The following is a 25,789-nucleotide window of genomic DNA, read 5'->3' on the forward strand; positions in this document are numbered from 1 at the left end:
TTTTTTTTTTTTTTTTTCTTTTTTTTTTCTTGCTGGAGGCGATATACCAGGGATACCAAAAAAAAGTATACACATGACTTGTATTCATCTTCTGCTATTGGTATATGTTGAGCATTACAATTTTAATGCAGTTTTTTCCTTTCTTAAAATGTGTATATATATTTTTGGCGCCCTCTGTGTATCCAAAACATTACTGCTAAGGGCAGTGTCAAAGAGTTTACTGCCTATGTTTTCTTCTAGGAGTTTTATAGTTTCAGGTCTAACATTTAAGTCTTTAATCCATTTTGAGTTTATTTTTGTGTATGGTGTAAGAAAGTGATCCAGTTTCCTTTTTCTTTGCGTGTATTTGTCCAGTTTTGCCAACACCACTTATTGAAGCGACTGTCTTTACTCCATTATGTATCCTTGCCTCGTTTGTCATAGATTAATTGACCATATAAGTGAGGATTGATTTTTGAGCTTTCTAATCCATTGATCTGTATATATCTGCTTTTATGGCAGTACCATGTTGTTTTGATTATTGTACCTTTGTAGTATTGTTTGATATCAGGGAGTGTGATACCTCCTACTTTGTCCTGTTTCAATATTTCTTTGGATAATAGGGGTCTTATACTACCTTTGATTTGGAATCATTGGTAATCAAAAAATATTGGGTTGTCGAAAAAGTCATGACGTATTTTTTCTATGTTTTTGTTTGCAAAAATGTGTCATGACTTTTCCGACAACCCAATAGATTAGAAATATTATAATAAAACTTCATTGTAAGTTCCTAGTCCCCAAACTGAATTATGCTGTGATTCAGTTTATGTCTCCTATATGTACATAGTAAAAAAAAAAAAAGCAGTTTCTGTACCCGTCAACATTATATGATCTTTTACTGCTCTCTGATATCTCTAGTGGAGCTTTTTCATTAGAAATGAAGAGAAAATTAGAGAATGAATTCACTCCAGTTTAAAAAAACAACAAATTAAGGGGGGGGAAAATCTTTGATATTCTCTCTTTCAACTCTCAGTGGGAACCATTTATGAAGTGGGAACCTTATTCTGCAAACATCTTATGAAATTTGTTATTTGCCAGAATGTAATAGAAAAAAGCTGTCCCAGGAGTGAGCAAGCACATACAACAATTCACAGCATCAGCTTGTGAACTGCATGTTATTCTGAAACTGCATACTCAGCTTTGTAATGAAAGACTTTTATTTATTTCTTCTTTCTTTTGTAGGAATATATTTGTCCCAGATGTGAATCAGGCTTTATTGAAGAAGTGACAGATGACTCCAGGTATAGTACAAGCTCATGGCGAAAGCAGGCATTGTTATCAAAATTATTCTCTCTCAGCAGTAACTGAATAGAAAGGAATCTGTTTTATGACTTATACTCTCTGCCGAGAGAAAGACTGGTGCCGTGGGAAGTGTTGGAGGGAAGGGGAAGAAAAATGGGAAAATCTGGCAAGTGATGTGATAATGGGTATGATGGGATGAATTAATAGTTTTTGATTGTGTGTGACATTCCTTGGAAAGCCCTATATCCATATCAGAGTACTCCAGTAAGTGTTCATTTATTTTCTGAGACTTTAGGGTTGGTTCTATTAGATTATTGGTTGGTTTTTAATGACCACTGTTGCTTGGAAGTAAAATGCTGTTACACCTCTTGGTGGCTGGGGAGCCACTTCTGACAAAGATGTCTGATAAAATATACAGGCTGTTTTCTAGCCAGGGAAGCTGAGTTATTACTCTGCTTTGAGGACGCCTTCGGTCCTTGTTACTAGGATTATCATGGTCAAATATATGCCATCTTGCTACTGTAATATTACTATTTGGGTTTGTAATGCTTGAAATTGGCTCTTATTGGTCTTAGTAAAGGTATAAAACCTATAAAAAATGGGAAATATTTCTGAAAGTGACCATATTATATATTATTGGTTAATATGAATAAAACTAAACATTTAATAAAAAGTAGAATCACATTGATAGGCTGGCTTATTTTGGCCAAACATAGTGGCACATTTTTTCTTTTGTGGCTGTATAGTTCTACATTAGTTGGACAATTGAAGAAGTACTGACTGGATGAAAAGAATCTGTAATCTGAAACTTCTTTTAATCTTGATTTGGGGGAGTTTAATGGCAGTAAATAATTCCTTTACTGTTGCTGTTGGCAGAATCTAAAGTTGAAGGTCCCTTCCACAACCAGGAAAAACTACACATTTTACAGTATGTACTATTAGTTTAACTTTGTTAATGATTGGTGATTATATATAAATGAGCTGGAGCTTCTGAGGCAGCATATAGCATGGGAACTAGTTTGGTATGAGCACTTAATCTAATAATCTTGGTTTTAAATAACGCAGTAACAACTCTAAACCTGTAAGATTAGCATGATAGCAAAATTAGCAATTTTGTGTGGATGGCATGCTAATTTGGGATAGATTTTTATGTATGTTAAAATTGCATCAAATACTTATTTCAAGCTCTTAGGCTCTGCATGTGTTAAATAAATTGGTTGTTGGGGGTAATTAATGGACTTTTTTTTCTAAATTTTAAAATAGTAATATTGATTTCTTTAGGCCTATATACAAAGTATGGTTATAAATGAGATAGTGGATAACTGCAGGATGAGCCTTTTCTAGCAGAGAACTTTGAATTCTATGAATCCTGCTCCCACTTGACTTAACAATTCTTTTATTTGTGCCTTTATAGGTCAAAGGTTGTCCAATACAGGTGCTATTGGTAGCAAATACTCAAATGCAAAGATTATGTCTTTTGAAAGATTAGTATTTTAAATAGTTGAAATCTTTTTCTTAGTGTCTTAGAGGTGTAGCATGATATTTCCTTCTGCTAAGTTAATAAACATTTGCTGAATACTTAGCAATTATAGTGGTGAATAGTGGATGGTAATAATAAGAGGAAGTCCTTGCATGTAAATATTTGGTAATGGGCCCCATGTGCTACTAGACATGCAAATAGCAAGGCACCTTGTAAGTTTTCTTAAGCTTTGTAACATTTCTCAGAACAATGTGGTTGTTTTTATTATGCCTTTTGTATGATTAGCCCTATCACTCATAAAATACAAAGAAATTTTAAGGAAATGAAATGTTGCGGTATTTTCAGGGGGTGCAGAGCCCCCCAAAATAGTTGATAGCTTTAATAACAAGGATATTTGAATCCCTGAAAACTATGTAGTAAAAGTAGTTAACGGCCTTGCCGAGCCTGTTTAGGCTTGAGCAATAAAATGGATACACAGACACTCAACTTTTTTTTTTTTTTTTTAAAGGTATGTGGTAGTTTAGTTAGTATTTATTTGGCATGGATTGTACTTTTGGGCTTGTTCTACATTTGAAGTATTTTTTTAAAAATTTTTTTAGCTGAGCCATCCTGCTACCTGTTGGCAGCTCAGCGGCTGCTCAGCTCGGGCTGGACTCGAACCGCTGTTGCTCAGAGCTCAAACTCTTGAGCGAGCTCTTAACCAACTGAGCCACTCGGCCGGCCCTCTGAAGTATTTTTTACAAACTCGTTTTTAACTTCTGAAACAAATACGGATGTTAAATGGTTTCTAATCAGAATAAGGCCTGAGAATGATTACATGGAGCATGGCATTAGCTTGCTTTTTCACTTTTGGTTCTAGACTAACCAGAGTGTGTTTCCTCAATGAGCTCAGCATAGTGCCTGGGTGGGTATTGTCATTCTGAAAGTGAAAGCTGTTTTGTCATAGTATGTTGACTTTATGTCATACACAAACATGTGTACATACATGTTTGTGCACTTTGAAGTGTGTCTCTTGAAGTAAAAGTGATATCTTGCAGTTTTTGTGATTTTTCCATTCCCTTTTCCCCAAAGTGTTCTTTGTAAATTTCTTGGGGACAATGGGATCTAATATTTCTTTGGGAATAGGTAATTTTATTGTTTACACATGTGATATTAATTTAACAACTTTTATTTTTGAGTTATCAATATAGAATTTGGCATTGCAGGGTTTTCAAAAGTGATGAGTGATCTATATAGTGTCTGACACATAATAAACACTGTACATATATTTGTGGTATTAAAAGCCTTTATCCTCTGAATTTATATTTATGAAGGGTACAAATGGATGAGAAAAATTCTAGGTATTTATAATACAAGGTAAAGTTCAGCATCAAAGCCAAGAGTGCGGAGGGGTGTGGAGGGATCTTGTTTGGTTGGCGAGTTCACAAAAGACTTAATGGAGGAGGTGGCATTTGAGATAGGCCCCGAAGGATGTGTAATCAAAGAATAGGATAAACTATCCTAAATAATGAGCCCTTTTATAAAGTGCTAACTATAGTACCAGTCCCCTCACATTACCACATTTAACATTCCCAGGAAATATTGACTAGTGTGGTCTTAAATATGTTCATCTGGTAGATGAATGTTTTTTTTTTAGTGAAACATTATTTGGAGAGTCTTGTTTTGTTTCTTAGCCTCTTTGAGAATAAATGTTTTTCTTCTTTTGCTAAGTCAAATTTGAATTTTATTGCTGGCTGTGGGTCCTTCCTTCTGTGGTGGCCCCTCTCCCCAATATTTCACTTGATTTTTCCTTGGTTGTGTAGTTATATTTTTCATAGATTAATCCACATGCCAGTTCTTCATAATTTCCTTTGTAGGTGTCATGTTGGGATGAGTTATTTTTCCTTATTGGGCTTTGTTCTCATTGTACCATTCTATATTTAGCTTGTGGGAGGGAGGCTTGCTCCTGGGAATAGAATCACTACTCATTCCTTTTTCTCTTTAGTTTTTTAGGTGGTGGCGGAGGCCGGATGGACAATAGCACATCAACACATTTTGCAGAGGTAAGTTTTCCTTTGGCTATAGGGATGCTTTAGTGAGTGGGTGGATGTTAAAATCATGACATAGTTTTCACTTCCCTGTGCAACAGAACGGATAAGGAAAATGTGGGCAGGAGTAGCCCTTAGAAAGATTTGTGTTTTTAATAGCTGGGGCGTTGGCATAGCACTTTGGTAAACCCTTGATTAGGAGAGAGTAATAAAGTAATAGCTGCTGGCTGTGCTGTTTGAAAACTGGTGGTGTTTTCAATTCTGTTTTCTGCTTCTTTATTGTGTGTATGTTGTGAAAATAAAAAGCTTGTGTTGTGTTTGAAATAACAGTGTTGCAGATTCTGCTTTAGTGGCATGACAGCCAAGTAGAAAGCAGGCCAGGAGGAGTTGTTACAGAAGTCACAGTAAGGCACAGTCTTCAACTTTACACAGTGGTACTGGTTTCTGGAGATTACCTCTAATGAACATGGTAATTTAGTATAATTGGAATTAGGGGGCCAGATTTAGGATAAGATATTCACTTGTCTTCCAGATCTCAAGATGGGACCTATAATTAATTTCCAGTTCTTTATATAATATAATGCAGCATCCATATGGGGGGGGAGGGTCTTAACTATAATTTTAAAATAAGGCATTAGCGTGCATCCTTGAATAACATTTTAGAGTAAATATAGAGTAATTTTTCTTTTTCACTTTATTAGTCTCCTTTTTTTGAACCATTTTTAAGTGTACAATTCAGTGGCATTATGTACTCTTTGTTTTTAATCATTTAGACTGTAGCCCTCCAGCTCAGCCTACAAAAAACACTGGTTTGCTTTTGCTGCTGTTGTCACAGAACTTACTTGGTTCTAGAAAGCTAACAGATGCTAAAGAGAGAAAAAAAAGTTAAAGCAATTTCTTTGTGTTTCAGGATCACATTAGCCTCTTCCAGAGATAGCTCAAGCGCCTTAAGCTAGCAAAATTTTAATATTTATTTGTGTGTAAATTAAAACTGTTTTAGCAGTATATTTGAAAAGTGGTATTCAGTAAGAAGCCCTTAAAACCGTAAGCCTCTCTCCTTTATCTTCTGAAAATTATCTTAAGACCTGTAGCCCCTCAGATTTTTATGTCATTATATTTAGGGTCAAGAAAATTGAAATCTTTGGGAAATTGTCCTGTTTTATTAAGGGCATTTTCTTTTACTTAATGGTCTCTGGTACTGAATAGCCAGTATTAAGTTTTTGCTTAACTCTGAACTGCCTTGGTACGTGGATGGATAAGAGTGACTCAAGACAGATCATGCCTTTGAACTCCCATTTTCATTTTCTCATTTCGATGGACGAAAACATTATTTAAAATGGATTCTGTGTGCCAGGCCTGGAAGTCTTTCTGATTTTAGTTTTGGTTTTTTTTTTCCCCTTGCATGTATACGTATTCCTGATAACACAGGTTGTCACTTACTGATTATGCATACGCAGAAGAAGCTTCCTCTGATTTTTCTTAAGTGTTAGTTCTCTTTTGGGAAATGGAAATACATTGGTCTGTCAGTTTTATAGATATGACTCACTAGGAGGAGATGCATTAAGAAGAAAAATAACATGTGCAGTCAGTTTCCTAACTTTAGTAATGCTAAATCTGACAATGATGGCATGAGCTATCATACTTCAGGTGTAAAGTAATTCTGCTGAGTCATAGCTTGTGACTTCATGTTCTGTAGGTTTTGCAGCAAGGGTGTGATAATGCCCAGTTTTCCCTCTGTAGAATTTCCTTGTCATCATGTGTGAATATTTCAGTTTTCTCCTCTTTAAAATTTGCATTTTGAAAAAATAGAAAAAAAGTCTGTTTTTATAATATAGAAATTGCCGAGCTTTAAAAAACAAATCAGCTAAGAGGTCTAATATTGAGTGCTTTATTATACACAACACTCTGCTAGAAGTAGGGGCAAGAAACAAATATGGTTGCCTTGCCTGCAAGGGACTTATCATTTATTTAGGGGACAAGTGAAAACACACCTGAAACAAATAGGAAAACAACAAAGAGTACAAAGAATATAATAAACTTCCTGTGGGGTCTGTGTAACAACCACTGTAGGGAGAGATTAGAGTAGGTGGGCTGCAGTCTGGAAAGACTAAAGGCTTCAAGGGGAGAGATCAGAAGACTTGGGTGACCTACCTGGAACCAGACTTACTGAGTTCAATTCTTGGGTCTGCCACTTGATGGCTATATAACCTGGACAGAATTACTTGGAATTTCTGTCTCTGTTTCCTTGTCTGTAAATTGGGGGAAATAATAATACCTACCTCATAGGGTTGTTGTGAGGGTTCAGTGAGTTAATACACGCCAGGTGTGAAGGCCAGTGTGCCTGCCATATAGGAATGCTTAATAAATTTTAGCCGTTATGAAGACTTTATGGAGAAGGTAAAGCTTCGTGGAAAAGGTAGAACAAGGCTTGAAGTACTAGAGCCTTGAGGGGTAGGTGGAATTTAGATAAGCAAAGAGGTAAGAAAAACTATCTCAAGATTGTATTCATAAGCTGTAAGAATTTATACTCATATCCCTGAGAAAAAAACTTAGAAGGAAGATTATATATAGAAACCAAAGTTAGTTTTCTTTTAGTTGGTAATTTCAGCAAAGGCTTATGCTCAGTTTTGCTCTATTTTTCTTCAGCCAGAGCTGCTGGTACAGTGAAGACGTTATTTTCTATAACTAGCATTTAGTAATAGCTGAATTCTTAAAATACTAGATACATTAGAAGAGACTTAGTCCAAGCAAAATTTCCTAACAGAATCAGTATTGATTTTTTTTTTTTTTTAAAGTGGATCTGAGGTGGGGCATAGAGTGTGAAAATGGAGTAAGGCTGGGAGGAGCAGGGCTGCCAGTTAAAGTGTGAGGGCCACTGGAGAGTGAATCTAAAAATGTTGCTAGCAGCTTGTGGAGAGAGAGGACATTGCTCTCCCGAGGTCCCTGATGATAACCTGGGGAATTGAGCCCATGGCTACCTGAGGGTTTCATTGATTACTTGAGAGCTTCTGACCATGACGTGGTGCCAAGGAGACATCTGATCTGAGAGTCTCAGCTTACCCGAAAGGATCACTTCAGCACAAGAGTGGCTATGTCTGCTGTCTCAGATTAGCAGAAAATAGATAGATGGCTTCCTAGAAATAGAGCTCCCGGCATGCACTAAAGGGCAGGGTGCTCTGAACAGTTGATTTATATTTATTTAAATAAAATTTGTTTTGGTACATATATAACATGATGATATTAAAAAATATCTGGAGTACCACTATTATTCCTTTCTCCATAAATTTTCTTTTGGGTTTTGTCCTGAGGCATAGGTAGATACTAAAAGATATTAAAACAACGTTAAGAAGTTTTTTTTTCTTAAATGAATGAAAAATCTCCCATACTCATTACCATATTTTAGCTTTATTTTTTTGCATAATACTTTCCATTTCTCACATGCATGCTTTATAACTATTTTCAGATGCAAGCATAGAGTATACCATATTGTATTTCTGCTTTTTAAAATTTTCTTAGGACTATATCAGATCTTCTTCCTCGTCTCCATAGTTTACAAGAATTATATATTTTATAACTTTAAATTCTTTCATGTCTGTACTATTGTCCTGTATTTAAACATGTCTGGTTTTATGTGCTGGTTGGTCATTGGTTGTACTTCTTCCTAACACCCCTGAGTCTAGAACATATTGAGGGATATAGAAGCCAGACAGATGGACATTAAAACTTAGTTTTAATTCAGCCAAATTTGATAGCACAGTTGATCTGTGGCCAAAATGGCCAGTCTAAGTCTTTACAGGATGACCCATCTGAGAATTGGAGGCTGCGGAGCAGGCACTCATACTCAGAACCACTTCTCTGACATTTGTGCAGCTTCCTAATACATGATCTCCATCCATTGGAGAAATGTGAATTCAGCAGAGGGTAAGCTCTTGCCACTTACCAATCAGATCCATCACTTCTCTGGTATGGAAGGGTAATGAGGATTAATGAAGAGGTCGGAGGTGGAAATGCGAGGTCTGGTTCTTCCCTCCTCTCCACCTGTGGGTTTAGTAATTTAAGTCTGTAGTTAGCTAGCAGGAGCCTGGGAGTAGTTTCTGGGGCGGTTGGGGGAGATTAGTAACCGGTAAGGACAGTTTCGCTTGTACCTTCATGAAGACCCTCTCCAATATCAAATCAGGCTCTTTCACGTGTACTCCTGCGACCTGTGGAGAAAGCTCTGAAATAATCAAGATCAATAAAAAGTTATATTGAACTGAATAAAATTCTTCCGATTTTGACACATGAAAATGACAATTTCAAATGATTCAACCTAAAAAAGGAAGTTAAAGATTTTTAACTATCCTTCCTTAGGTATAAGCCATTCTTTACCAGTTTGCTGTTCTTCTCAGTCTCAGCCAAAGGGCTTGTACTCAGAGGCGAGGTAGAGTCTGGGTTGTTTGAGCAGTTGGAGCTTGGATTGAATTTAAAGGTTGAGTTAATTCAACCAAATCTTTCATGTGTCTCACTTTTTAGTATGGAGAGTTAAAAGAGCTCATTTCACAGTCCCTGCTTCATATCCAATCAATTTGGAAATGTCATATCAAACTCCTGAAATCTTCAGCAGTTCAAAGAAAAATTATGTTCCCACAATTCAGTACACACTAAGTTCACATCCCATAATACTGTTGTGAAGCTAAGACCATAACGCAAACTCATTGGTAACTGAAGGAAGAAGGAAGGGTAAAATGGAAAATATTCTTGTCAGCCTTGCCAGTTTTCTGTTCAGTGAGTCCCAGCTACCCAGAGTCCATGGCCTGTAAATTTAAACTCATGTGGGAAAAGGTGCCTTTCATGAGATTGCTTAGGGCACAGCACTTACAGTATTGGGTGGGGTGTGCATCATATTTTTTCTTCATAAATGGCATTTGAATGCTCTATATTTTTATAAAATGTAGGGATTTTCCATGGTGGTAACTTTAGTTTTGAGATTTTCTTTTGAGGACCGTTTTTTGCCCAACCAACATATCATAAACCTGTTCGTTTCCATTTGCTTTTGAGCCTTGTATTCCAGGCCCCCTTGAACTGATTTAAGGGTGAGCACTGTTTTTCTTTTTCTTTCAGTATCCACTGCTCTGGATAGTCATTCTAATGTTTACTATTCTTTTTTTCTAAACTATTCTAATTTTTTCTTAATTTATTGAAATAATCTGTTTTCTAGAGACAGACCTTTTAAAGTACAGGTCTTTTAAATTGTCCTCTTAGCTTTTAGGTTTGCATTAGTTTTAGTCAACCTTCCATTTACCTCTAAGTAGAAGCTTTATTTCCATGGTAAATTGGATCCCTGTGGTTCTTCACCTGTTTGTTAATAAAACTTACTGCTTTTCTTGCGACAAAGATATAGTCTAGGTTTCTAGGATCTAAAACCATGGATGACAAGTGAGTCTCTCTAAACACTTCTCCTGGGTCCACATGCAGATCAAAATAAGATAAAAAGGTGTTTGGAGCAGGTAAACTCACCATTTAACTGTGCTGCTGATGGCAGTTTAAAGGTATAATGCTTCTACAGCTGTGATAGCCACAGAATAGCCATATAATTTATCTTCCAAAATGGGATACTTAGAGTCTGAAAGATACACTAAAAATAATAAAAATCATATAATTTTTTAGATGTTTATTGACTAAAAAATTGGTTTTGTTATGTTGTTGGACTTGTGAAGAAATTTTGCTCACTTTTCAAAACAAAATTCTACAAGATAAAAGTAATTTAGATCCTCAAAACCTGACAGAGATATTACAAGAAAGGAAAGCTATGGACCAGTATACCCTCAGGAACATAGATGTGAAATTTCTAAACACAACTGTAGCAAATAGAACTCAACAATATATAAGATGGGCTATACATCATAATAAGTGGGATTTATCCCAGGAATGCAAGGTTAGTTCAACATTTGAATGTTGGTTCAACATTTGAAAATCAACCAATGTAAATTCACCATAGTAACATGAAAAATAAAAACCATATGCTCATCTCAATTGATGCAAATAAAGTACGTATTTGACAAAATTTAACATCAATTTTTTATAAAAACCCAGCGAACTAGAAGTAATTGGGAGCTGCCTTAATCAGACAAAGAATATCTAATAAAAACTGACAACATAATAATCAATGGTAAAAGACTGAGTTTTTTCTAGCTCAGATCAGGAACAAGACCAGAATTGCTCCCTCACCACTTGTGTTCAGCATTGTACTGGAGATTGTAGCCAGTATAATAAGGTATGATAGAAAGATAGAGACAAACAGATACAAGTGGCACCCAGATTGGAAAGGAAGAACTAAAACTATTCACAGTTGACATGATCTTTGATGTAGAAAATCTGGTGGATTCTATTAAAAAGCTATTAGAACTAATGAATTTAAGCAAGGTTGCACAATATAAGAAAATATACGAAAAATCAATTGTATTTCTACATATTAGCAACAGACAAATTAAATTTTAAATATCATTTGCAGTAGCTTAAAAATAAATACTTTAAATTTTAGAAAAGATATTTGAGACCTGAATATGGAGAACTACAAACTATTACTTAGAGAAATTAAAGATCACCTAAATAAGTGGAGAAATACATCCTGCTTGTGGAACAGATGATTTAATATTGTTAGGATGTCATTTATAGATTCAATATAATTTCATTCAAAACCCCACTCAGCTTTTTTATAGAAATTTACAAGTAGATTCTAAAATTCATATGTAGAATAAATAACTTTGAAAAAGAAAAAAGAGGACTAATACTACCTGATTTCAAGATTTATTATAAAGCTACACTAACCAAGACTGGTATTGCCATCAAGATAGATCATGAGAACAGAAGAGAGTCCAGAAAAAGACACTATAGATAACTGATTTTGACAAAAGTACAAAGGCGATCTAGGAGAAAAAAGGATAGCTTTTTAAATCAATAGGTGCTGAAATAGTTTGATGTCCACAGTACAGAAATATGAGCTTGGTTGCATACTTTAAATGATATACAGGAATTAACTCAAGATGGATAATAGACCTAAATGTAGAACTTTATATAAAATTTTAAGAAAATAGGAGAAAACCTTTGTGACCTTGGATTAGGCAAAGATTTCCTAGACACTAAATCATGATCCATAGGGAAAAAAAATTGGTAAATTGGACTTCATCAAAATTTAAAACTTCTACTCTTCATAAGAATGAAAAGACAAGCCACAGACTACCAAAAAATTTTTTCAAATCACCTGATACAGGACTTGTATCTAGACTGTGTAAAGAGCTCTTAACATGGAGTAAGAAAACAACCCATTTTTAGAAAATGGCATAAGATTGGAATTACCTACTTCACCAAAGAGGTCAGACAGATGGCAAATAAGCATGCAGAAAATGCTCAACATCATTAGTCATTAGGGAAAGGCAAATTAAAACCTCAGTGAAATACTCTATACAACTATTAGAATAGCTAAAATGTAAAAGAATGACCATACTAACTGTTCATGAGGCTGTGGAGCAACTGAAATTAAATGTAAAAATGGTACAACCAACTTAGAAAACAGGCCAGCTGTTTTTTAAAAATAATAAAACTACATCTACCATATGCTCCAGCTATTCCACTCGAGAAAAGAAAGTATATATTCACACATACACATATGTATACAAATATTCATAACCCAAATATTATTTATAATAGCCCAAAACTAGAAACAACCCAAGATACCATCAATAGGTAGATGATGAACAAATTATGGTATATCTGTGCTATGGAATACTAAGCAATATAAAGTATGTGGAATACTATTCAGCAAAAACCAATGATACATGTAAAAATATGGATAAATCTCAAAATAATTAAGCTGAGTAAAAGAAGCCAAAGAGTACAAATATGATTCCTTTTATATAAAATTCTAGAAAATAGAAATTTCTAAAAATGCAAACCATAGAGAAGGGTCAGTGGTTGCTTGGGAGCAGGGAGAGGGTAGGAGGGAGGTGATGGGTATGTTTCTTTTCTTGATATGTTTTCAACGAGTTCATCCTCAATTGACTCATCTTTGTAGACCATAATATTTTTTTGAAATATAATTCACATACCATGTAATTTATTCTTTTAATTCAGCAGTTTTAGTATGTTCACAAAGTTGTACAAGCATCACCATTGTTAATTCTAGATTTCATCGCCCCAGAAAGAAACCCTGTACCCATTGGTCACTCCTTTTTTTCCTTCCCAATTTCCCCTATTTATTTTCTGTTTCTATGGATTTGCCTATTTAGGACATTTGATAAAAATGGAATCATAAAATATGTGAGCTTTGTGACTGAGTTCTTTCACTTACCGTAGTGTTTTTAAGGTTCATCTATGTGATAGCATGTGTCAGTACTTCATTCTTTTTTAGGGCTGCATAACATTCCATTATATCGTTATGCTATATTTTATCCACTCATCAGTTGATGGACATTTGGGTCATTTACACTTTTTAGCTGTTACGAATAATGCTATGAATATTTGTGTACAAATTTTTGTGTGAACATATGTTTTCAGTTCTCTTGGGTATAACTAAGAGTGAAATTGCTGGGTCATATGGTAACTAACTTTTTGTGGAACTATAACATTTTAAGAGGTGTCAATGTGGGGCTAGCTGAGTGGCGCCGCGTTGGTTAGAGCTGGCTTGGGACGCCAGAGGGCCCCGGTTTGGATCCCACATATGAGGGCCAGTGACACTGCCCTCTACAGCTAAGATGCTGAACAACAGCTCTACCTGGAGCTAAAAAAGAGGTGCCAATGTGATCATGAGGTCAGCTTATAGCATATTCTGCTAAAAGGAAGATACTGTCCATCGAGTTTTATATTGAAATATGTAAATATTTTAGCCCACTTATTTTCAGAAGCATAGTCTCATTCCTCCATTCAGAGTAACATTTTCAGTTTTTCAAGACAAAACTTGTCAGATAAACTGTCTCTGCAATTCTTTTGAATGTTCCACCAAACTTGATAATGTTCTCTAATTGTTTGTACTTATGTAAGCCATGTCCTGAATACCTAGTTTTGTTGTATGAGCTGTTTTTTTCCCTTACGCTTGTCTAAGTCTGCTCAGAGGCAAATGACCTGAAGCTATTCTTATCCTGAGTGTTGATTTGGTATAAATTTGTGTGGTGTGTTTTTTTACCCTGTGTTCTATGGTCTGGGTGCCGTTATTTTGGGACAAATTCATTGGCCGTTAATACTCATTTGCACTAAATTGCAGTTTTTAAACGAGTAACCAAATACTTCATGCTGATGTGGAAGCTACTTGTCAGCCTGCATTCCTTCATAATTTTTATATAACATTAGATGTGATAATGATTTATGTCATCAGTGCAGATTATTGATATGATGAGCTTGGTGCTTAGCTTTTCTTCTAGTCACAATTTTCAAATATTTAGTTTTATCATAATGAAAATATGATTGCTTTGAGAGTTCTTTCCCATGAGCAAATATGGAACTTTACGTCAAAATGGAATAGGATTTCTTCCTATGTTTATAACCTAAGTGAAATAGATGATGGGGAACATAGAGGGGGCTGCTCACACTTTCTCACTCATTGAAGGCAACTATAGTTTTGGATTTTTAAATGTTGTATTTACTTTGGGGTTTCGGGTCAAGAAAAACTGTTGGAGACCACTTTTGAGACTAGAAACCAGTAATTTCTAACAAATGGAGGCTGTCACTAGAAAGCAAAGGGAAATGAGTCTGATAAGAAGTAAAAATGGCAGTTAAAATGAAAAGGTGCATTACCTCACTAGTATTTTGAGAATTCTTATTGTTTTTAGTGTGCATGTTATTTTTGCTCTTCAGATTGGATATTAGAATTTAAGAAAAATTCACAGTTGTCAAAAGTATGGGGGACTGTAAGCTCTTTACTCTGGTAGGAGTATAAATTGATATACCCCTTTGGAGAGTATTTGGTACTATCTAGTGAAATTTAAAATGCTATATCCAGTAATTCTATTTCTGTACTATGGGATGTTCATACGAAAGAGAAGAAATGCTTCCCAATATATTTTATGGGGCTAGTATAACCTGATGCCCAAACCAGGCAAGGACAGTGCAAAAAGGAAAATTACAGGCCAATTCACTCATGAATATAGATGCAGAATTGGAACCCACCAATGTGTCATAAGCCAAATTGTATTTGTTCTAAGAATTGAAGGTTGGGTTAATATTGAAGGATAGAAGGCAGTGGGATGACATATTTAAAGTGCTGAAAGGGAAAGGACTGTCAATCAAGAATTCTCAGTTCGCAAAACTATCGTTCAAGAACAAAGGAGAAATTAAAATATTCCCAGATAAACAATAGCTGAGGGAGTTTATTACTAATAGACTACTTAAATGAAATGCTGAAGGGAGTCTTTTAGGCTCACTGCAGACATATTGAATTTACTTGCTGGAGTAGGGCCAAATAATACGCATTTTAAACAAACCCTCCTATGGATTCTTATAAACCAAAACCAAAACAAAACCTTATAATGAGATATAGTTTTTTTTTTATCCAGCAGATTGGTAAAAACTAAACAAACGAAAAGTCCTGTTGAGTAGTTGCCAGGGTTTGGTACAGACCTCTTGATGGGTGTGTAAATTGGTACAGCCACATTGGAAAACAGTTTTGGCATTACCTGGTCAAGGTTAATAAAAATGTTAATGACTATGTAAAATATAAAACACCCATGCTGTGCTGCTGTTGAAAGGAGTGATATGACTATCTGTGCTCCGAGTCAATGCAAGTCTTTTTCCCTCCATAGCATTTATCCTGTCTAACATATACACTTTCCTTCTTTTTTTTGTCTCTTCCCACTTGCAAATGAAATCCATTAGGACAGAAGTTTTTTTGTTTTTTAACATTTTGTTCCCTGCTGTATCCTAACAGTTCCCAGAAAGTAACTGGGACATGTACATGCTTAGTAAGTATTTGTTGAATAAATGAGTGTGTGTGTGTTATAAAACCTAGTGTGTGTATATACACAGATACTTGAAGATCTGGAATCACACCAAAATAACCTCTCAGTCGGGGAGGTGAATTAAGTAAGGGTTGGGGTTGATCACACCTGAGTGAATAGAGACTATTGCACTTTTTTATATTCTCGTGTATTTTTTAATTAAAAAGGGACAAAGCATCTTAATTAAGAAGCAAATTATAAACTGGAAAAAAAACACCATTATTGACAACCGTAAACAAACTCCTTAATTTTGATAGTTGATTTTACAAGAGACTGGATAGTAGATTGAGAACAGAGTGGGATCTGGAATCAGCTCAGCTTAACCTGCGGCTGGGCTGCTCACTCTTCTCGGAGTGTTTCTAGAGGAGGCTATTGCTAGTACGGGTCTCTGGGAGAAAGGATGAGTCTGGAGTGGAAGGCTGAACATTTTAAGACCTAAGGTCATGTGCTGAGCTGTTTTGTGTCCCTGTTATTATATATACATAATAAGTTTTTGTTTCATTTAAAATTTTAAAACAAAACAAGAAGACCAGTGTTATCTACTTGGTTGGATGGAATGAAATGTTCTATGGAACTCTTGAAATATTGGGTGTGCCACAGATAAATAAAATTTATTTATTCCATTCACTCTCTGTTTAGTGATTCCTTGGCCAAAGCCAACACGTGCACACCACCTCTCACTCGTCCCCACCCCCAACAACACCCTTTTAGTGATTAAATAAATGTACAACAAGAATGTCTTATCAGACATTCCTGCACTGCTTTGACACTGCCGTTTTCTGACAAAGCTTCTAGATCAAAAGTATTTTATAGACATCTGCACTTTGTGGTGATGATGCTTTATTTTTAAATTTTTTTATTTTTATTGGGGAGCAGCCATGGTCATTTGTTACCCATTGCTGTCATGCTACAATGGCATAGTTGACTCTTTCAGGGAGGGTGCAGCTCACAGGGGCCCATGCCAGGATTGAACCGGCAACCTTGGTGTTAGCACCATGCTCTAACCGACTGAGCTAACATGTCACCCTAATGATGCTTTTTTACAAATGTATAAATACATGCATTTTATTTAAATCTTAGATTATTACATAGTGAAAATGTGGATGTCATTTGTGACAAAACACAAAAGTAAAAGTTATAATGTTGATCTAAATGATTGATTATGCTTAGGACAGACGTCCATGATCACCTTTGGCTCATGTTTTTATTTCAAAAGGGGAAACTCATCAGAGGTGTGTGGATATAAGCTCAGTGTTAAGGAAGGGGTTCAGCCATTGGCCTGTTGTTTCTATATGAAGGAAACTAAGTGTCGCCATGTTATTGGCTTTCTTTTCCCTGTGTGTGCACTTGAAAGACTTCTCTTTTGTCCTCCATAAAATTGGGGGAACCTATATTTTAGAGCTGCTGAATTTTGAAATGTTAAGTTACAGTCCTCTCTTTTTTCAATATTTCTTCTTTCCCCTTATTCTTGAAAATGTAACATGTGGTTTATTTCTGGTTTTTACTAGTTCTGGCGCAATTTGGACCACACGATGATTATACAAGATTTCAGACCATTTCTAAGTAGCAATCCACTGGACCAAGATAACAGAGCCAATGAGAGAGGTCACCAAACTCACAGTGACTTCTGGGGACCAAGTCGGCCTCCAAGGCTGCCAATGACTCGGAGGTACAGATCGCAAGGAAGTGCTCGTCCCGATAGATCCCCAGCCATTGAAGGGTGAGCACAGTCATTTACGTTCTCTTTAAAGGTATTTCAATGAAGGGCAGTGGCATCATCTAATCTTTAAGAGGTTGTCATATTTATTACTTTGTGGACAAGATGGAGATATACAGACAGAATGAAAATGAAGCTAAATTGAATGTCTGCTCAACTAGTACCAGTTAACCAATGATGATAATCTAAAGCAGCGGTTCTCAACCTGTGGGTTGCGACCCCTTTGGGGGTCGAACGACCCTTTCACAGGGGTCACCTAAGACCATCGGAAAACAAAAAGATATATACATTACGATGCATAACAGTAGCAAAATTACAGTTATAGAGTAGCAGCGAAAATAATTTTATGGTTGGGGGTCACCACAACATGAGGAACTGTATTAAGGGGTCGTGGCATTAGGAAGGTTGAGAACCGCTGATCTAAAGGATGATAAAACTGATGATGTAGGTGCTCTGGTTTTTTAATTAATGTCTCAGATTAATATATAGGTAATGTTTGTTTATCAAGATTTCGGAAGATACTGAAAAGGATGACCAAGTATATTGGGTGACATTAGGATTCAAAAAGACCCCAGTAGATCAGAATAATGGACTTAATGTGAAATTTGTTAGGAATAAACATAGTGTTGTGGCTGCAAAAATATTCATGCAACAGATGTTTACTGAGTGTCTTTTATGCCAGGGCGTTTGTACTAACACTGGGGAGACAGTGGTGACCCTTGACCTCATGGATCCCACTTAGTAGGGATAATGGACTGTTTTTTTTAAGTGTTTGCCATATGCATAGGATTGTGCTTCATGTTTTATCCGCTTGTCTCCTTTCATCTGTATGAATTAGTGGGTGCTGTTGCTATTGCCATTTTATATAAAAATAAATTGAAACTCAGGGAATTATAGTAAGCCGGATGGGTGGGGGACCCAGGACTTGAGCCCAGGAATAGCAATCTAGAGCAGCACTATCTGATACAGCAGCCACTAGCCACATGAAGTTACATCAGCTTAAAATAAAAGTTAATAAAACTCAAAGTTCCTCAGTCACACTAGCCACCTTTTCAGGGCTCAGTCACAGCCCAGATTATAGAACAGCTCTGTCATCTCAAAGTCCTATTGGGTAGTTCTGTTCTAGAGCCTACACGCCCTCCCACATACACCTTCTAGACTTCACTATTAATATTTTACCCTAATTGATTTGTCACATATCTATCCATCTATTTATCCCATTAGCTATCTTATGTTTTGTGAATTTCATTTAGTTTCAGACATTCCTTAGGACAATTATAGGATATGGCAAACCAATTTAGTGGGAATGCCTGGAACAAAAGCCAATGAAATCTTAGAGCGTTTTAATAGCTTCAGTGCTCAGAGGTAAATCCACTGTGTCCTGTGCCAGTTTAATTGCATGTAGATTACTTTCCTTTCTCTACCTGGTTGAAATCCCATTGTTGAACTCATCAGCTGCAGTTCATCTAAACTTTGACTTCCTGTGCACTTTTTTTCCCCTCCCACCCACACAATACTGCCAGTTTGGATTAGTGCTGTGGTCTGTTTCTACTATGCTCCTGAACCTGGGGTTGGTGGCTCAGTACTTCCCGAGGAAAATCATTTAAATGAGCCCATTGGTGGCCCTGCAACTGGCCATGTGCATTTAATCTCCACCAGACTGTCAATGCTTTTGATTAGTTTTAAAATTTACATTCCCTTCAGCAAACATTTTGAGCTTTCACCATATTTTACTCCCCAAATTACCTGTCCAGTATCTGATTCTCAGCAGCTGGCTTGTAGTCTTCATTATGAAAATCGGGGCCTTAGGTATGAACTCCCCAAATCACTGTGCCCAACTTCTCTACATCAATATTCTTCCAGTCTCCTCAGATGAGGTGTCCTTTTTTTTTTTTTTTNTCTGACCCATTTCTCTGACCTATTTCTTCTGGGATTTCGTTTCATCCATTTTCTTCTCCCTGTTCTCTTTTTCTCCCTTTACTGTCTCCTGCCTTTCTTCCAGTCTCCTCAGATGAGGTTTTTTTTTTTTTTTTTTTTAAAGCAACTCCATCAGCCCATGTTTCTGACCCATTTCTCTGACCTATTTCTTCTGGGATTTCGTTTCATCCATTTTCTTCTCCCTGTTCTCTTTTTCTCCCTTTACTGTCTCCTGCCTTGATTCCCCCCCACCCCTCCCCACCCCCACACTTTAGTTCTGTGGTTATCAGTTCTGGCTGTACATTAGTGTCACTGAGGATATTCTTTAAAATCTTGATACCTTTCCTCCTCTCGCCCCCCATTCTGATTTAATTATTCTGTGTGAGGTCCAGGCATTGGTAATTTTTAAAAGCCCCTGAGGTTATTCTGATTGTAGCCAGAGTTGAAAATCACTGCTTTAGTTTCTACCCAATCTCATTTCCTTCCCTTTTCAATAAAATTTCTTAAGAGGAGTCTATGTTTACTTTCTGTACTTCCTCATCTCATTATTCCTGGCCCTCCTTTCACTAAAATCAGCTGTGACCCAGTAGATACTTTGAAATCTTTACTGTTTGGGTTCAGTTCACGGAATTCACATTTTTGGTCTTTTTGTTCCCTCTTGAAATTCTGTACTTCTGACTTCCATGACATTACATTTTCTTGATTTATCTCTTCTGACTTTTCCTTCTTGTGGATACTTCCTAAATACTTTTGTTTTCCCAAGGTGTTTCCTTCATTTTGCTTTTTCTCTTAACTCTACAGCAGGGCTCTTACCTTTAGGACTATTGACATTTGGGGTAATTTTTTGTTGTTGGGGCTTTCTGTACATTGTAGGATGTTTAGCAGTATCCCTGGCCCTCTATCTCCTGTATGCAGTAACCCCTTCCTTACCAGAATGACCTCCCCACCCCCACCAGGTAAGACAACCAAAAATGTCTCCAGACATTGCCACATGTCCCCTGGGGAGCACATATTGTCCCTGATTGAGAACCCCTGCTCTATAAAGTCTCTGGCCATTCTCAGGTTCTCTCACAGTTATAATAAGTACCTATGCTCTAAAGACTCCCAGATCTGTGTTTCTATTTGAACCTGTTCCCCTAATTTAAGCCTTGAATAGGTACACTTGTTAGACGTTTCCATCTGGATGTTCCACAGATACTCCCTACTCACTAAGATGGAAACCAAACTTTTCTTCCAAATTTACTCCCATGTTACCCTTGCAGGATTATCTACCTAATTTTTCAAATCTGTATCATCACTTGTCTGCTTAAAATCCGTTGTCACAGGGTCCATAACTTCATATACAAATCCCTCAATGTTTTTGAATCCTCCCAACCTCTGCAGCCTTGTTTCCTGTCAAGATATTTTTTAGCTGCTAAATAGTGGGAAGAATTACCCTAAGCTGTTCTTTCTACTGTATGAATGCTTAAAAACACAATGGGCATGCCCTCAGGCAGCCTGATTTCCTGTCTGCAATCTAAGAGGGAAGGAGAAGGTAATGAACATCTATCAAATGCCTAGAATTTTTTAGGCACTGGGCTATTTCCACCCTTTTCATATAGCCCTTGAGCTGGGCCACATACAGTTAAATTAGGCAGGGGTCAAATTTTAAAATCCTTTGCTCAAAAATTCCTTGTCCGACTAAAAATATCAATGTGAACATAGTAGCTTGAGTCAGTCAGTACTCCTTGGTTGCTTTGCCTTTTTATTCCATAGGAAACTGTGGCCTGCTGTATTACTCCATTGTCCCTTTAACTAACAGAGTAGGAGACAGATTAAGCTTCCTGTTCTCACATGCCCTTTACAGATAATCATATTTATGTTACCTTAGTAACATGCAGGTAGCATATAACCTGATTTAATGGTGGCTTAAATGAGAATTTTTTTCTTACAGGTAACAAGCCTCTAGGTAGGTGGCAGCAGGTTAGTTCAGTATCTCAACCATGTTAGGGTTGGACCTGTGATTCTCTTGGTCTTTCCCTTATGCTTCCTGCCTTTAAGGCCTCAAACGGAAGAAAGGAGAAATAAATGACATGTTATTTCAGATTAATTGTAACATAGGGTTAACTTTTTTTTATATTAAATAATGTTTTAGCAATTTTCTGAGGATTTTGATTGTATCACTTGTAAAATATATTAACCATGGGCATCCACCCCTACTTTTTTTGAGGTGGGTGTTAGTAACTCAGTGATTTTGGCTCTAAATTAGTGTTTTCCACATTTTAGACATTAAGTACCATCTTGATGAATGTTTCCCTCTTTATCAATATTATTTGATGTTTTCTTTAACTACACCTACCTGTTCTTTAGCTTATTTAGACATAGTATGGAAAGAAGCTTCGTATTATTACCTGTGTAAATATTGACTATGTATTCATTAGCTGGTGTTTTTCCACTCATCCTTCTTGCCTAGTAGAGACCACCTTCTGCTATAGGATCAGCAAATGCCAGATACTACTTTCCAAGGCTCTGCCGGGTAGGGCATAGGCATGTAACCCATTTCTCACCAATGGGACCTACAGAGTCTGCTGGAAGGACTTCTGAGAAAAATTTTCTTCTCTTTTCTTCCCCTGAGGACAGTCCTAGCTCTTTACTTCCTGTGTAAGGATGTGATTCTTGGAGCTGCTGCAGCCATCTTGCAACCATGTGTGGGAGACATGGCTGATATGCTGAGGATGGCAGAGTGGAAAGATGGAAAGAGTCATCTTTCATTGAGTTGCTATACCAAACTTGGGACTGTTTGCCTCCAGACTATTTGTTAATTAAGGTAAATAAATGTCCTTGCAGTTTAAGTGAGTTTTAGTCAGATGCCTGTTATTTGCAGCTGAATACATTTTTTAATTCTTACAGTTTTTTCAATGGAAAAACATTTGCCATTAGTAGGAAGTAACCATAAAAATACATTTAAAACGAAAGCAAAATTACTGAATTTTAAAAACAAAATAAAAAAATCAAAAGATCAAACTGCCTTTCGTTCTAAAAGTAGGCTCCTGCCTACTTTTCCCAACTTTATTCCATACCTCTTCTCCCTTGGTCTCTCCATTCTAGCCATACTGGCCTTATATGTCCCACGGTTACTCTGTCCCTGTCATCCACAGGCTTTTGCACATTTTGGTTTTCTCTGGATTGCTGGAATGTGATGCGTTCCACCTGACCCAGCCCCCTTCCTTAGGTTAACTCAGACCTATCCCTTGGACATCAGTTCCTTGGGTATTACCTCCTCTGGGAAGCCTTTCCTGAGACCCGTACTTGGTCCCTATGTATATTCTCACAGAAGCAGTTTTATTTTTGTGTGATTATTTCATCTCTCCCCCCCCCCCCCCCCCCACTAGACTATAAGGTCCAAGAAGGCAGGGACCATTATTCCTCCAGAGCCTAACATAATGCCTGGCATATATTCATAGTACATCCTGAAATATTTACTGACTGACTGAATGAAAGAAAACATTCTCCACAGTTTAAAAATTATGTTGGTGAATTTATGAGTTTTCTCTTGACTGTAACTTTTGCTGCTCTGAATTTTACAGTTTGTCACTCAGGTGGTATTGTTAATAAATTAGATTCCAGTAATTGCCCAAATAACAGTGGAGCGGTCGGGAATGAGCACAAGAGTTACTGTTAATTTCTTCAGGCCATTGAATATTGTGGGGAGTTTTTGAGGTTTTCTGGGTCCTCCAGCTCTGCAAATCCTCAGTGATACCATGTTCTTGGTCTCTTGACTTTGACGTAAGAAATGTATAACCACTGAACTTGTTTTTTAAATGTCCCTATTATGTAAAACCAACTCATGGTACTGCAGCTGCCTTCAAAAACATTGCCCTAACATTTCACTCTTAGGTACCTACTTAGGCAGAAAATAGGCAGCCATTAGAGATATGTAAAAATTATTAAAGTTTTTTTGCTATGTTTATATGGAAAAGAAATCCAATTTGTGTACCTGTTTATACCTGTTGTGATTTTTCTCATAGTTTTGTGAGAGTAGGGAAAGTATCTAATTTTCATCATGTAACAGTGTATCTTGTCTGTCTTTCCATGTCACTACTTAATAGAGCTGCCAGATCTGTCACATTTAAACATAAAACTAGAATTCCATTTTACAAATGTACATTAATTAATTTAGACAATTCCCCAATGATGGACATTGGGGACCTTTTATATTTTCTTTTCATCATTATAAAACGATACTGAATTGACAATCCTTCTTGTTTATCTAGTTTTGTATGTCTATGAAAGTGTGTTTCCATATTTTCCATTCTTTTCTCTCTGTACTTCAGTTTGGATATATTCTGTTGACCCGCTTTCAGTATAATTAATCTTATCTCCTGTTAAACCTATCGAATGAATTCCTTATTTCAGGTGTAATATTTTTCATTTGTAAAATTTCAATTTGTTTGCCATATGGATTTAGATTCTTGGGTGAAATTCTCATTTTTAGTGAACATATTAGTTATAGTTAATTTAAAGCCCTTTTTTTTTGTAACTAGTATCTGGATCACCTATTCTGTTTCTGTTTATTGTTTCTTCTTGGTTTTTGGTCATTGGTCTTGTCATCTGGTGTGTCTAGTAATTTTTGGTTGTCTATAGATAGTTTGTATAAGAAAATATTAGAGGCTCTAGACAATGTTACTTTTCTCTAGAGAGGGTTCGCTCTTTTCTTCCTGTGCATATAGAATGGTGGATGATCATCACTTTGGTTCTTTCAGGGACTGTGTTAAGTCAAGACTGGGTTGCAGCCTGGATGAGGATGGTCTACCTAGGACTCATCCCTGGCCTCCAGAGGTTTCAGCTCAGAGCCTGATATATTCTGTAGGAAGGACCCTTCCTCTAGTAGGTCCTGAACTCACATTTTGGTCTCCTGAGAGGGCTATGAAACTCTGCTCTAGTTTTCAAAGGTTTCCACTTAAGTTTTTTATTTGCTGCCCTGTATTGTCTCGGATTTGGTAAATGTTCTAAAGGGAAAAATGCTTTGTGCTTGAGGCCTCTCGAACCTTTGCCAAAAGATGTGAATTCGCTGTGTCCCTCTCTGATGCTTTGCTCAGGATTCTCACAGCCTTCTGCTCTTGCCCAGCATCAGCAAATGCAGTTACTGAAGTCAGTTCCTTCTTCCAAGGTTATTCCCTCTCTATAGAGTCTAAACCCTTCCATTTGTCATTGCCTTAGCAGCTCTACTCTGCCTTCAATTAATTTTTAAAATTGTTTTAAGTATTAATACTTATCTGCTATCAACTGCTTTATCTCACCTAAGGGTGAACATCTGTGGAAATGTTTTTGTAGGATGAAATTCTGAGAGAGAAGATGCTAGGTCAAAGGGTCCACCACTTAAAAATTGATACTAAATTGCCCTTCTGAAATACTGTAACTATTCTCACTAATGGTATTTGAAAGTGCATCCTTATCAAATTAGATGTTATCAGTCTTTTTTTTCTTTTAAAGATTTTGTTGGGGAATTGGGGAAAGGGGACATTGTGTTTTTCCAGTACCCATCAGCTCCAAGTCAAGTTGTTGTCCTTCAATCTTAGTTGTGGAGGGCACAGCTTAGCTCCAAGTCCAGTTGCTGTTTTCAGTTTAGTTGAGGGGGGCGCAGCCCACCATCCCATGCGGGAGTCGAACCGGCAACCATGTTGTTAAGAGCATGCACTCTCACCAGCTGAGCCACCCAGCTGGCCCTAGATGTTATCAGTGTTTATCTTTCCTAATCTGATAGACAAAAACATGATATTTTGTGTTTTGTTTGTTTATTAAAATTTTTTTAAAGGACCCATTAGCTCCAAGTCAGGTAGTTGATTTCATTCTAGTTGTGGAGGGTGCAGCTCAGTGGCCCATGTGGGGATCGAACCAGCAACCTTGGTGTTATGAGCACTGCACTCTAACCAACTGAGCTAACCGGCCGCCCTGATGATATTTTGTTTTAATCTGTGTCTCTGATTTTTCACTTGACTAAGCTTATTATTATATAATTATTAGATATTTATATTCGTTCTGTGAATTGTTGTTAATATCTTTTGCCCAGTTTTCCTATTACAGAGTTAAAAAAATTGTAGGAGTTATGTCTGTGTAGTAAAGATATCAATCTTTTGTACATATTGTAAATACACATTTCTAGTCTGTGTTTTGTCTTGTCCTTGGTAACTTGTTGTATAGATGTTTTTAATTTTTAGGATATCAGATCTTTCAATCTTTTAGATTTCACACCATGTTTAAATAGTTTCTCCTTATTCCAAAATTTAAAACATTTATTCCTGTATTTTCTTCTGGTACTTCTTCATCTGGTGTTTTTTGGTTGTACTAGACCAGAGGTCGGCAAACTGCGGCTCTTTGGGTACGTACATGTGGCTCTGAAGTAAAATTGAAAATGAAAATAAAA

The 25,789-nt window shown here is 36.6% G+C and overlaps 1 protein-coding gene across 4 annotated transcripts in view; it reads left to right on the top strand.

Annotated features, from left to right (window-relative positions):
* The window catches only part of RNF115 (ring finger protein 115), a 67,470-nt gene that overhangs the window by 18,758 nt on the left and 22,923 nt on the right, over nucleotides 1-25,789 (top strand). For 3 of the 4 annotated variants that reach the window (XR_002122271.1, XM_019627799.1, XM_019627800.1), the window contains exons 2-4: nucleotides 1,222-1,280; nucleotides 4,746-4,803; nucleotides 17,261-17,472. Coding sequence is in view for 3 of the 4 variants with exons in the window: in XM_019627799.1 (XP_019483344.1) it covers nucleotides 1,222-1,280; nucleotides 4,746-4,803; nucleotides 17,261-17,472 (329 nt within the window). In the remaining variant the exon portion in view is untranslated. Of the gene's footprint in view, nucleotides 1-1,221; nucleotides 1,281-2,157; nucleotides 2,210-4,745; nucleotides 4,804-17,260; nucleotides 17,473-25,789 lie in introns of those variants that run through there. The other variant, XM_019627801.1, reaches the window with a different exon arrangement.

Source organism: Hipposideros armiger, unplaced genomic scaffold (genome assembly GCF_001890085.2).
Source record: "Hipposideros armiger isolate ML-2016 unplaced genomic scaffold, ASM189008v1 scaffold_741, whole genome shotgun sequence".
Taxonomy (NCBI): domain Eukaryota; kingdom Metazoa; phylum Chordata; class Mammalia; order Chiroptera; family Hipposideridae; genus Hipposideros; species Hipposideros armiger.